Genomic DNA, 12,547 nt, shown 5'->3' with positions numbered 1-12,547 from the left:
TGTGTCTGACTCTTTGCGACCCCATGGACTGTTGCCCACCAGGCTCCTCTGTCCATGGGATTCTCCAAACTGGAGTGGGAGATACTGGACACTGGATATGGTATCCAGGATACTGGAGTGGGTTGCCATGCCCTCCTCCAGGGGATCTTTCCAATCCAGGGATCGAACCCACATTTCATATCTCCTGCATGGACAGGTGGGTTCTTTACCACTAGCACCAGCTGGGAAGCCCTGACTGTTCAGGGGCTTGTTTAATAAATATGCACAGAGCATCTATTACATGTTCAGTATCGTTTCAGGGGCAGGCAAGTCAGAAAATAAAGCAGGCAAGGTTCTTGTCTTCAAGGGACTTACATTTTAAAAGCTGATAACAGGAAGAAAACTCTCTTGAGAATCAGAAAGGCGCCAGATAGATCTCTGCCCCACCTTTTCAATTTCAGCTTGCCCCTTTGCCAAGCGAAGGTCATGGCCCCTGGCTGCCCTCTGGTCGGTAAATAGATAAATGGATGGGTATTGTGCAGAATGGGGTGTGATGTAAGTTACTGTGGAGAGCTTATCTGGGAAGGCACATGAGGGCGGTGTCTATGATGAAGAGCGGGTGTGTGGGTGTGTCCTGGGTGTGCGGGTGGGTGGTCCTCCCTGCCAGTGATGCTGCCTGAAGCCTCTTTCGATCACTTTTCAGGAGCTCACCTGTCTGGCTCCCTAGATGCTTGCTGATCCCTGACACCTTGATTTTATTCTTGAATCATTCTGTCTGCTCTTGACTCTGCCCTCTGAAGGGTGCACAGTGGCCCTGCCCCGGGAGCTTCCATGTGCCTGGACCTAGGCCACACTGAGTTCCCAGCCGCGCCCAGCCCGTGGTGAGCATGGGTCACCCCGCTAAGGGCAGACCCAAGCCAGCAACCACTCTCCCACCCTGACCCACTCCTGCAGGAGCAGCAAGCTGGCAAGGGAACCAGGGAGGATCAAATGGTTCTTTCTCAAAGGAGACACACCTCAGCTTGGCCCACGCCTTTTTCTGCAGGGACCTGGGACTCAGACCCTCACCATTCATGACTCTGGGGTCTAGGCATCTGGCTAGAAGCATCCATGAGCAATGGCTGAGCCCCTCAGCCCAACACAATTCAGGAACTTGCTGGAGTCTCGCACACGTGCAGGGTGAGCTTTATGGAGGCAGTGTTTTTGGCTGAGAGTGGACAACCGGTGCGGGGGCTTCCTGGACAGGGCAGCAAAGCCCCCTGGGAAACTCAAAAGTGGAAAAATGAAGTTAACACTCACCAAGTACTAATTGTGTGTCAGGTACTGCTCAAAGAGCTTTACTGCATGATCTCACAATAACCTTGTGAGCTGTTGTTTAGTGGTGTTGTTGTTTAGTGGCTAAGTCATATCTGACTCTTTTGCAACCCCATGGTCTGTGGCCTGCCAGGCTGGCTCCTCTGTCCATGGAATTCTTCAGGCAAGAATACTGGAGTGGGTTGCCATTTTCTTTTCCAGGGGATCTTCCCCACCCAGGGATCGAACCCATGTCTTCTGCATCGCAGGTGGATTCTGTACCACTGAGCCACCAGGGAAGTCCAGAGACTCTATGAATCTATCATTCGGGATAAGTAGAATAAGTGGACAGTCAGCTGGGGAGCATCACTGATCCCTAAAGCCCTTCCAGACACTCCAACCAGGGCTGGAGAGGAGAAACTAGGTATCCTTCAGGGAATCTTCTTTTTGTAACCAAAAAAAAAAAAAAATTCATTTATTTATTTGACTGCACTGGGTCTTAGTTGTGGCATATAGGATCTAGTTCCCCAACCAGGGATTGAACCTGGGCTCCCTGCATTCAGAGCATGGAGTCTCAGCTACTGGACCACCAGGGAAGTTCCCAGGGAATCTTCTTTAATGGACAGGAGTGAGAGGCTCTGACCCTGGCAGGTGGCTCCAGGGCTTGGTGGACCTGTGCCCACGATCTTGGGCCTTCAGTCAGGGTCCTGAGCTGTGACCTCCTGTGGTTGGATTTTCCTGCTCCTTTATACCACCTTGGCACTTGACCATCCCTCCTCATGGGTGGGCTTTAAAAAAAATTGTTTATTTATTTGGCTGTGCCAAGTCTTAGTTACAACACATGGGATCTTTAGTTGTGGCATGTGGAATCTAGTTCCCTCACCAGGGATCGAACCGGGGCTCGCTGCATCGGGACCGTGGAGTCTCAGCCACTGGACCCCCAGGGAGGCCCCGTGGGTGGGCTTTCACTCTCCATGTATGGTTGAAATTCCCTCCTTGGCGCTGAGCCTTCTGGATACCATTACATCTTCTCAGCCTCCAACCATGCCTTTTCATCTCGCATCTTGTGTGTAGGCCACCCAGGAAACAGGACTTTCTTTGACCCAACTCCAAGCCTGCCAGCTCCAGTAACTCTTTGGAACAGCAAATTCTCTGGGGATCTAGCTTTCGCTTTGTTTCCTCCTGGGCTTCCCCCTTCCCCACCCAGTCACCACCCAGAACCACAGTTCCCTTCCTGGCCCAGAGTTACGGCGGTGGGTCCCATTTCTGTTCAAACTAGAAAGCTCTGCAGCACAGTTCTTGGATTGAAGCTGACATCTTAGGAGAGGGGCATGCTGGGTAAATCCGAAATGTCTGGGGTCTGGCTTGCATCCCAGTAATGTGGTGGCTGACTTGGAGGTGGGTGTTCACTGGGAAAGGGGAGATGGCTGGTCTGGAGAGGGGGCAGACTTGTGAGCAGCGGCCCAGAAGGGGTGGCACTGGGGCAGGGGGTGATGATTCCCCCGGCAGCATTTTGTCTGTATGTCTCTTGATTGTCCACTCGCCTCCCTCCTTTTCTCCGTGGCAGAAAATTTGGCTTTGGGGACACCTTATAAACACATAATCAAGGGAAAAATCTCAGGTGCTCACACAGCTGGTATATGCCCTTTGGGATGCGACATGTTCAGTTTCTCTAGATGTCTGGAAGGTTGGATCACTGTGCTCTGGAAGGCAGCCCCTCACTCTGGCCTGACCCGTAGGGGACCACATCCAGATCTTAGGAATGTTCCTGTCTTCTCCCCGCCCCTGGTACCAGAGGGTGTCTGCTCAGTATTAAAAGGTTTCTGAAGGTTTATTTACTGTTCAAAAAACTCTGCCCACCCCTGCCTCTTGTTGATCAGCATGGCATCCACTGGTAAGTCTCCTCCTTTCTAAGATGCTAGCTGCAAGAGATGGGAGGGATTATCCCCTGATTGGCAGGTCATGATATCTCTAGGACCCAGAGGCTAGGAATCATGGTCATGTGATGGCCACTCTTCCTTGTCAACCAGGACATTCTCACCAAGCAGACAAGACACCCCAGATGCTCTGTACCCCAGCTGGCCAAGAGCAGGGTATCTGCGCTGGACAATTTCTCCTGCCCCCTCTTCGAGATCTGGCTGTCCTCGGAGATTAAGAACGAATGAAGGATGAGAATATTCTCCCTTGCACTTGTAGTGAAACTTCACAGGTCTGTTTTTTGACAAGACCCTTACATCTGAAACACCCAGTTTTTGTCACCCTAACTGAATAATATTCTGAGAAGCCACACCACTGTAACGCCCTGCTCCTTTTTTTTTTTCTCGAAAGTCCGTTCCACCCAGATCCATGTAGAAGCAGAGACTATCCAAGCGGGAAGGGACTTTGGGAGTCATCTCAGTGCCTCTCACACTGTAATACGTTTATGACTCACCTGGGGAGCGTGTTAAAATGGATATTCTGGTTTACTCAGTCTGGGGTGGTATCTCAGATATTGCATTTCTACCAAGCTTCCAGGTGATGCGGATGCTGCTAGTCAAAGGATCACACTTTGGGCAGCGTGGACCAATCTAGTCATTCTTACAGATATGAAAGCTGAGGTCTAGAGGCCATACATAAGTGATTTCCCTGAGTTCCCAAGTAGAACTCTGCTCTCTCCACTCCTGGCCCATCATGTCAGCTTTTAAAAGGGCCTTCCTCCTTCTAAGTTGCCACTTCCTGCTGAAGCCTGGAGCTCCAGCATAAACATAACGCCTCATCTTAATCCCATCACATTGGCAGGATGAAAGGCTTCTTGTCTCATCAGGGCCCCTTGCTCCACAGCTGCCCTTGTACCATCTCCAAAGAGGTTTTTACAAGTGTTTTAAATTTGTTCTGACTTTTGGACACCGCCCCTTCTCTGCTGGAAGTGTTAGAAATAATTTCTTTCTCAATAAAAGTGTGCAGGGCACCTTTAAGATACAACTGTCTTAGTTCCAGGCCAGGGCCAAATCCACATGGCATACCCTGCTTATGGGACTTTCCCTAGATCTGGTCTGAGAAAAGTTCTCCCTGTTTCTCTGCTACCGCCTGAAAAAAGGCCAAGGGACAGCTTTGAGTACACCTCAGTTTCCCTGATTCTCAAGCAGAAATTCCAGAGCTCATCACAGACTGGCACTGGAGGCTATCAGAGACGGCCTTGGTCCAGTAGGAACTGGTTTGAGAGTCTACGGAGGTCTCCACTCTCTGTCCCCTCCTGCTGGCGGGAGGGCAAAATGCCAGTCTGGTAAGGAGGCCACACTGGCAACAGGGGGTAAAAGTCTCACCGAGGCCAAGGGAAGGTGGAATGTAAGAGGGAGTCGGGAAGAATTGCCTTTTATAGAAGCGTTCTTTTCTTTCTTTCGTTCTTTTTTTTTTTTTTTTTTGCTTCCAAGTTTACTCACAGCGACAGAGCCACTCTCAGGCTCCCAGCCAGCCTGAGACTGCGCCCGGGGCGGGCCGGTGGCACCCGCATCTCCCCCATCCCTCCATCTTGCCCGCAAGTTGCATGACCTGCATCGGAATCCACAGGGGGGCGGGGGAGAATCCTTTCAGATGCTGGATGCAGCTGAATTCAGCGTGTTCGCTTCCTCGCCTGCCCTCCTCCAAGTCGGCGAGGAGAGCGCCGCTTTCTTCTGCGCGTGAATGCTGTAGTGTGTCTGCCGGCTCGGACTTCCCTAACCCTTTCTTCTCCTTTCCCACCGCGAATGCTCCGGCTGTCTCAGCAAACATCTCACACTTGGCATTCTGACGTTTGATTAAAAAGGAAAAATCTCTACCAAGGCGAAGAACGGGGGCTCGCCTCCTCTCCCGCGGGGGACCGAGCTCGTGTGGCAGGCTGCACCTGCTTTGCTCCCCTACCAGGAAGGGGTGCTTGTGTGGGAGGGAAGGGGGGGAGGTCCTGTGCCCCCGAATCCGGAGAAAGCAGCTCGCCCACCCCCTCGCCCGGCAGCCAGCGCAGCGCACCCGATCGCCGAACCCCGAGAAGCCGGCCTCTGACGGTACTGGCCTGGTGCTTGCCAAAAAATGCCCCTTGCATCTCAATTTCCCCGGCGGTTTTTCTCGCACGCACGGTTCGCCCCGAGCCACCTCGGATCTCCAGGGCAGCCCTTTCGGCGCTAGTTCCTTCTTTCCTGGCTCCCTGTCTGCCCAAGGACGCAAAACCCACCGCCAAGAAGGCGCAGGGGGCGCGGGGGCACCTACCCAGCCGTGTCCCGCAGTCCCCTCCCAGCTGATCCTAGCTCCCGGGTCTAGATTACGGAAACGAGTGTCGCGTAGACCGAGGACCGCGCGTTCAGGCGCGGGTCCCCGGCCCCGGGCGCCTCTCTGGGGTTCCTGTGCGCCCTCGCACTCCCGATCGCCGTCTCCGAGCCTGTGCCCCTCCCCGACCCCAGCCGGGCTCGGGAGCGCTCTCCAGTCACCTCGGCCGCGCTCATTTTACTTCCTTTCGCTGTCCGGATTGCAGCAAAACCGGGCAGCGCGAGGGCCAAAAAGTGGAAAGGAGAGCGCCTTTCCGCGTCGCGCCGCCAGCTCGCCAAGTCCCCCTCCCCAGTCCAGACCCTCGCAATCCCAACTGCAACTTTTTCCCTTCCGTCTGGCTTTCCCCTGGGCTGCGGCGAGCGGGCGCCGGGCCGCTAGGCGTGGAGCGGGCGGTCGTGCGGCTGCGGGTGGCGGTGCGGGCGAGCGCCGCGAGCCGGCGAGTGGGTGGGTGGGTGGGTGGGGAGGAGGGGAGAGGACGGGCGGGGAGAGGGAGCGGGGTGTTGGGAGGGGAGTGGGAGAGGGAGGGAGGGGGGGAGATTCCGCTCTCTTGCCGCTCCCAGCCGGGGCGGGGGGCGGGGGGTGGAGGAGGCCGCGAGGAGGGAGGGGAGAGGAGGAGGGAGTGGGAGAGAGGGAGGGGGAGAGAGGGAGGGGGCCGAGGAAGACGCTCCGATAACCCGTGCGTTTCGTAAGGCTCGGAGCACTTGTGCATTTCTGCAGGCGCGCGGCGAGCCATTCGCGGCGGCTGCTGCGGCTCCGACTGCATCTTCTCCTCCTCCCGGCGCCGGGTGTGTGGATGTGTGAGTGTGTGTGAGTGTGTGTATTTTGCAGGTGTGTCCGTTTTAATTCTGCCCAGTAGGTGGGACTTGGTGACTTTCGCACCATATTTTCCTTTTGCCTTTTTTTTTTTTTTTTTCTTTTTTGCCTCCCCACCGTCTGTTGCCACCCTGCAAAGTCTCGGAGTCGGAGAGCAGTCAGTCGGCTCGCTTCCCGAGCCCCCGGACCCGGCGAGCCGGCGAGCGCCGAGCCGGCCACCATGCCAGGCAGACCGCGCCACTAGGCGCTCCCCGCGGCTCCCACCCAGCGGCGGCGGCGGCGGCGGCCGCGATGGTTTCAGACGCTGAAGGATTTTGCATCTGATCGCACGGCGTTTCAAAGGCAGAGGCCCCCTCCCCCTTCCCCCCTCCCTCGCCGTCTTTGTTTCCTTCCCCCCCCCCCCCCCCCCAGCTCTCCCCACTCCCCCCACCCCACCCCCTCTCCTCTCCTCCTCCTCTTTTTTAGAAGCAGCGATCGGAGATGGATGTCTCTCTTTGCCCAGCCAAGTGTAGTTTCTGGCGGATTTTCTTGCTGGGAAGCGTCTGGCTGGACTATGTGGGCTCCGTGTTGGCTTGCCCTGCAAATTGTGTCTGCAGCAAGACTGAGATCAATTGCCGGCGGCCGGACGATGGGAACCTCTTCCCGCTCCTGGAAGGGCAGGATTCAGGGAACAGCAATGGGAACGCCAGCATCAACATCACGGACATCTCAAGGAATATCACTTCCATGTAAGTCAGGCGGCCGCTCCCCAGCCCCGCCGCCTCTCCCCTCGCTCCGCGTCTCCCTCTCGCCCGCCGGCCCGCAGCCGGGAGCCGGCCCTCCGCCCGCCCCAGCTCGCCGCTGCCCGCTGCCCGCCGCCCGCCGGGCGCGCGTCAGGCTCGCTCTGGCTCGGGAGATGCTCCCGGGCTGCGTATTCCAGGTGACTTCGGCCTTGGCGAGGCGTGATCCGGCGATGCGTGTGTGTGTGTGTGTGTGTGTGTGTGTGTATGTGTGTGTGTGTGTGCGCGCGCGCGCGCGCGTGAGTGTGCCTCTCCCCCGAGAGGACCCCAGCGGCCGGGGCACGCGGGACCCAGCTCCCGCCCTCGCCCCCCACCCGCTGCGGCTCGTTTCGAGGGTGTGAATGGGGTTCTTGGCCCCCCACTAAATAGCAACAGTTTGGCCACGCTCAAGTGGAATAAAGTAGACGAGGTTCGATTCCCTGGCAACGGCGCCGGGCAGCGACAGTGGCGGCGGCGGCAGCGCTTAGCCGGGAGGAAAGGTGACAGATAGGGACTGCTCTCGATCCAGCCGAGAGGTTTGACTCTTTCAGTTTGGAAACCTCAAAACACGCCGTCAAGTAAACAAGTTGGAAGCTGGCTGCTCGCTGGGAGACTTTGGACCTGTCGAGGCAGCCATGGACGCCTACCCCTTCCTCTTCCCTCTCGCCCGCCCTCTCCCACCCCGTTTTGGGCATTTCCGAGACAGCCACCCCCCACCCCCTGATTCCCACCCTCATCTGCATCTCGGCGCCTACAGATCCCGTTCCTCTTTGAGCTTTGATAACTGTTCCAGTAATTCCGAGTCAGGCTGCTGAAGGGAGGAGGGAAGGCTTGTGTGTTTGGGAGATGGGGCTTCTTCTGTGATCGTTTATTCGAAAAATCGAACTCCGATTGGCATTGCTTGGTTCTGCCCCATCTGAGTGAGACCTATGATGGCCTGCTCTTTTTTTTTGGGGGGGGGTGGCATTTTTCTTTGGTAGGGGTGGGGGTCAGACATCGGGCGGAGAGCGGGAGCCTGTCCAGATTCTCTTCCACTGACCTCAGCCAGGTGACCCCCACCCCCCAATCCTACCATCCAGAGAAGGGTGTGGATGGCATAGGGAGGGTTCAGGAGATAACTCTCGCCTATCTCCACCCCCGCCCCCCCACAAGGCTCCCATTCCTTGGAGACCCGCAAAGTGGGTGGGATGCTGAGAAGGGTTGACACTGAAGTGCCGGCTGGCGTCTGAGGAAGGCATTTGGGCGGATTCGGCTGGGGAACTGTTCTCCTAAGCATCAGACCTCCCTGTGCCTTGGCCCCCAGCGCGATGGGGCTATAAAACCGGGAGGAATTGTGGTCCTGCTCACTCCCAAGCCCACCAGCCCTCTTGGGTTAATGGAGACTCCAAACGCATTCTTGCAGCTAACAGTTTGAGGGAAGTGTGCAGCTCAGGAGGTGCCCCCTGAATCCTGGCCCAGGAGATAAGCTTGGCCCATATCGTGGCTGGACCATTCACCCCCACCCCTCAACCTCGCCACCTTCAACCCAGCTGGCCCTGGGGTGACAAAATAAACAGCCAAGGGTGGGGTGGAGGGGAGGGCAGGGGAAAACAGGATGGACCCAGCGCAGCCTCTCCCACCTGCAGGCCACAGCATCTCAGCCTCCCTAAGGATGCAGCAAGGAGGGTGGGAGTGAGATTGCCAGGGAAACTCTGCCTTGGAAGTACACTGTGGGGCGGGGGTGTGTGTGGGGGTGGGGTGGGGGGGTTTCAGGGGAGCCTAGCAGTGGGTTCAGGAGCTCAGGAGCTGGACCTGGGGATTTCCAGGGGATTGGGTGGGTCAAGAGCTGGAGAGATGGTGCCCCGGGTGCCCACTGTGGGTCTCTGGAAGCTGGTGAGCTTCACTCAATCTGTTCTCTGCTCCAAGGATGTGCGTCTCTGTAGGAAGCCAGTGGGAGGCAGGGAGGGTCACAATCACGTAGGCTTTTCATGGCCACGCAGCGGTCCTCTGAAAAATGGTCCCTCTGAAAAAATGAGGCTTGGAGAGGCAGTTTGATAGGGAAGAGCTGGTTGCTCTTTCCAGGCAGAGGGTCTAGAATGGGACTGCTGGAAAGGTCAGTGATGGGAAGGGAGGAAGTGGCTTTTTGTTCCCTGTGCCATTGAAGGACCAAAAGGGCAGCTGGGGGGACAGGGAGCCAGGAGTAGATTGGGAGTCCCTCTGTGAGTGTCTCCATCCTTGTTTCAGGACTCAAACTCTTTACCTGGGAGTTGGGACTCCTTTCCTTGAAAACACCCCAACACCTCAGAGCCAGGCGACTGGATTCCCACAGGAGCTGTGCCGAGCGGCAGGTGGGGGAAGGTCAGAGGTCACGGGTGGGATGACCCTTCCTCACCCCATCTTCTCCCCGGTGCCCTGTTATATCCATGGCTGGTATTGACTGAACTGGGGAAGGGTCCAGCCTCCTGGCCTGGAGGCAGAGGACCATGGAGAGAAGGAGGGGAGGTGTGCTCGCCCTGGGAAGCAGATGTCACCCTCTGTATCTTACCCCATGATGACGGCTCAGGCTGCCAAATGGCTCCTGGGGGTGCACAGCCCCAAGCAGTGAGCCAGGCTTAGACCTCTGCAGGGCTGAGGTCCCACCTCAAAGCCCAGGCCCCCCACGCTGCAGGGCTACACATGGAGGCTTGAGGGCAGAGAGGAGCCCTCCAGGCAGAAGAGGGGGCCTTCCTTTAGTGGGATCCAGGAGGGGGGCTTGACTCCGAACCTATGCTTTGCTGGAAAGGAATGTGTTCCTTGGATGTCTGATGGTATCAGAGATATGGTGTCAAGGGGTCCCCTAGCCCTCCATCAGCCTGAAGCCCTTAATGCTGCTGTATGTCTGGGGGTGCAGCTTGGACGGGCTCCGGGGGCTGAGGAAGAGGCTGGCTAAGGGAATCAGGGGTGACTGCCACCCAGCCACCTGCCTGTTTCCGGGGCTCTGGGGTCCTGAGGTTTCTCCTTTAGGTGCTGAACTGATGACACCTGAGTTTTCAGAGGGACTAGAGATTTCCTGTGGCTCTTCCTCTCTGGGCTGGTGTGTGGGTTGGTTCCCGCCTCCCCCGTGGGAGGCTGACTGAGGGTGCTTCTGATGGGGAGTTGGCAGCCCCGCCAGCATCAGGAGGAGATCAGATGCAAGGCCTCAAGACAGACGTGTGAGTCTCACCTCCATCCCTCCCCAAGCGCCCTCCCTTTTGGCCTCTTCCTGTTCAGGAGGTCAGAACCTCTGCGGTTGAAGCTCCTGACACACAGTAACCTCACCTAGAAGGGTCCGCGCCGGCCGCGCCCGACCCGGCTCTGACGTCACAAAGGCAGAGGGTGGTGGCGGGGAGGGGGGCCGTCTGGGCGTCTGGAGACCAGGTCTGCCTGGGGCTGGGGTGGAACCGTGCATCCTCGGGCTGTTAGAAAGACCAGGGGAAGAAGGCGGCATCTCTGGGCTGGGTGTTCTTGAGAAGAACACGGGCTTTTGGCTGGGGCCCTGAGCCACAGCGGGGCCCCTGGCGTTTCCGGGGCTCTGGTCCCTTTATTTCCCCTGTCTTCCCGGAAGGCCCTCCGCTGTCTGGGTGAAGGATCATTTGGGACTTCGCTTGCTGCTGCACTGACTCCTTGATTCTCAGTCTTCCTGAGGGTCACGAGCACAGCCAGCCTGGACAATTACCAGTGTAAGCCGGACTGCAGGCAGCGGTGGGAGCCAGGCCCCAAGAACATCATGGGGCTCAGTCAGGAGCCCCCAAACTGGGGCTAGGCCTGAGGGAGGTAGGCAGAGATGTGAAGGGCTTTGGGGGTGAGATGTAGCAGGGGGAGTGGGTATAGTCCTGGAGAGAAGCTGGGGACCCTGGGCTGCAGAGGTCCTGAGCTTTTGTGTGGACGCCAGGCTGTGGGAGGTGGGTTCCAGGCCTTCCCTGGAGGACCCTCCCTGGAACCAGAACCCTGAGCCCAGCTCAGTCTTCTGAGGAGCACCCTGGGGCCCAGGACATCCATCCTGCAGCTCCAGGGGACCAAGTACATGACAGGCTTGGGTAAAACCAGCCTGGCCTGGCCCTAGCTTTGCGAGAGCTTGTCCTGGCCTCCCGAGGGCTGAGCCTGGAACCTGGTTGTCAGCTCAGCATCCTGCAAGTGGCGGACCCTTCTTCTGCGTAGTGGAAGTGGAGTGCTGAGGCTGTGCGGGGGGAAGGGCCTGATGCCACCTCCACCCTTGCCCCACTGGTCTCTGCCTGCTGCCCCCTCCTCTTTAACTGTCAGGGGTGGACTCGGCCCCCGCCCCAGCTGGCCCTTTGCTGAGACTGTGGGTAACCTGTGACCCTACCTCAGGGTGGCCTTTGACCCCAGGTTCATGGCATCTCTGCAGCTGCCTGGGGTCCCCCATCTCAAGGGCCACGTCCAGTGGCTTATCCTGAGACCACAGACACCATCTCCAGCCTCCCTTTGGGGCGTCCAGTTGGCCAGTGGAAGGGTAGGCTTAGAGAAAGGGATGGGACATGTGAGTCAACCCCCCTAGACTGTCCCTTACCCTCTGTGGACCACGATAGAAGACTGTAGCCTTTCTGAGCCTGTAAATTCAGCTACGAGTTGAGAGCACGGGGCAGTGTGCTTTCCGGCTTGGACGTATGCCCTCCCAGGGCCCAAGGACCAGTCCGAGGAGGCTCTGCTAGGCCACGTCTAAGGACACCACCCCTGGGCTTGGTGCTGACCCCCATGACGCCACCCTGAGGAGGGCAGCAGGTGCCCCCTTGCTGGCCATTGGCTACTGGCCACTGTCCTCCCCTTCCTTCCCTGTCCACTTCTGGAGGACTCTGGGCTCCCCAGTGTGGGGTCACCTCCAAGACCAAGTGTGACGCTTAGCAAGAATGTACTGAAGCCTGTGGACTCTCACTGGAGGCCTCTCATGAGCCCTCCTTCTGTACCGTGAGCTCAAGGCGAGGAGATAGCCCCTGCCAAGCTCCAGCTCCTTGCCCAAGCAGGGGCCTCTGCTGGGTGTGAGAAGAAAACGTTAGAACTTCTATTTCAAGTTATTCTCATTGAGAAAAGGGAATATTTAATATTTAATGTATGGATGGAAGATGTATAAGCATATAATTTAGTAAATAGGCATGTTTGGAGGTTACATGATGAAATTTTTATTGCTTAAGCATGCATAATTAGAAAAGTTTCAGGGCCCGCTGTTGGGATTGGAAGGGCCTGGGCCAGCATTAGGAGAGGTGGTCCTGAAGCCCTGGCTCCCCTTCTTGGCTCTGTCCCAAGGAAGGGTTGATGAATTGGCAGAGGGAGCAGCAGTGTGGGAGGAGGGGGCAGGCTGGCTGGCAGGGGGATCAGGATTCCTAGGGCCCCCTAGACCCGAGGCCAGGCCAGCGTTCAAAAGACAGTCTCCAGTAGCCCTCCGGGTCCTGCCCTTTGTCGCTTGTAGCAAATCCTTC

At 57.3% G+C, this 12,547-nt stretch overlaps 1 protein-coding gene across 5 annotated transcripts in view; it reads left to right on the top strand.

The window, feature by feature from the left end:
- The first annotated feature begins 4,497 nt into the window (after window positions 1-4,497).
- NTRK3 (neurotrophic receptor tyrosine kinase 3) overlaps window positions 4,498-12,547 on the top strand; it is a 409,774-nt gene continuing 401,724 nt past the window's right edge. For 2 of the 5 annotated variants that reach the window (XM_061158655.1, XM_061158656.1), the window contains exons 1-2: window positions 4,500-4,534; window positions 6,826-7,088. In XM_061158655.1, coding sequence (XP_061014638.1) covers window positions 6,841-7,088 — 248 coding nt within the window. In that variant the 5' untranslated portion in view covers window positions 4,500-4,534; window positions 6,826-6,840. Of the gene's footprint in view, window positions 4,535-5,185; window positions 5,289-6,825; window positions 7,089-12,547 lie in introns of those variants that run through there. The other 3 variants (XM_061158653.1, XM_061158657.1, XM_061158654.1) reach the window with 3 other exon arrangements.

Source organism: Dama dama, chromosome 13, assembly GCF_033118175.1.
Source record: "Dama dama isolate Ldn47 chromosome 13, ASM3311817v1, whole genome shotgun sequence".
Classification (NCBI taxonomy): domain Eukaryota; kingdom Metazoa; phylum Chordata; class Mammalia; order Artiodactyla; family Cervidae; genus Dama; species Dama dama.
This window is presented reverse-complemented; position numbering and strand designations above follow the sequence as displayed.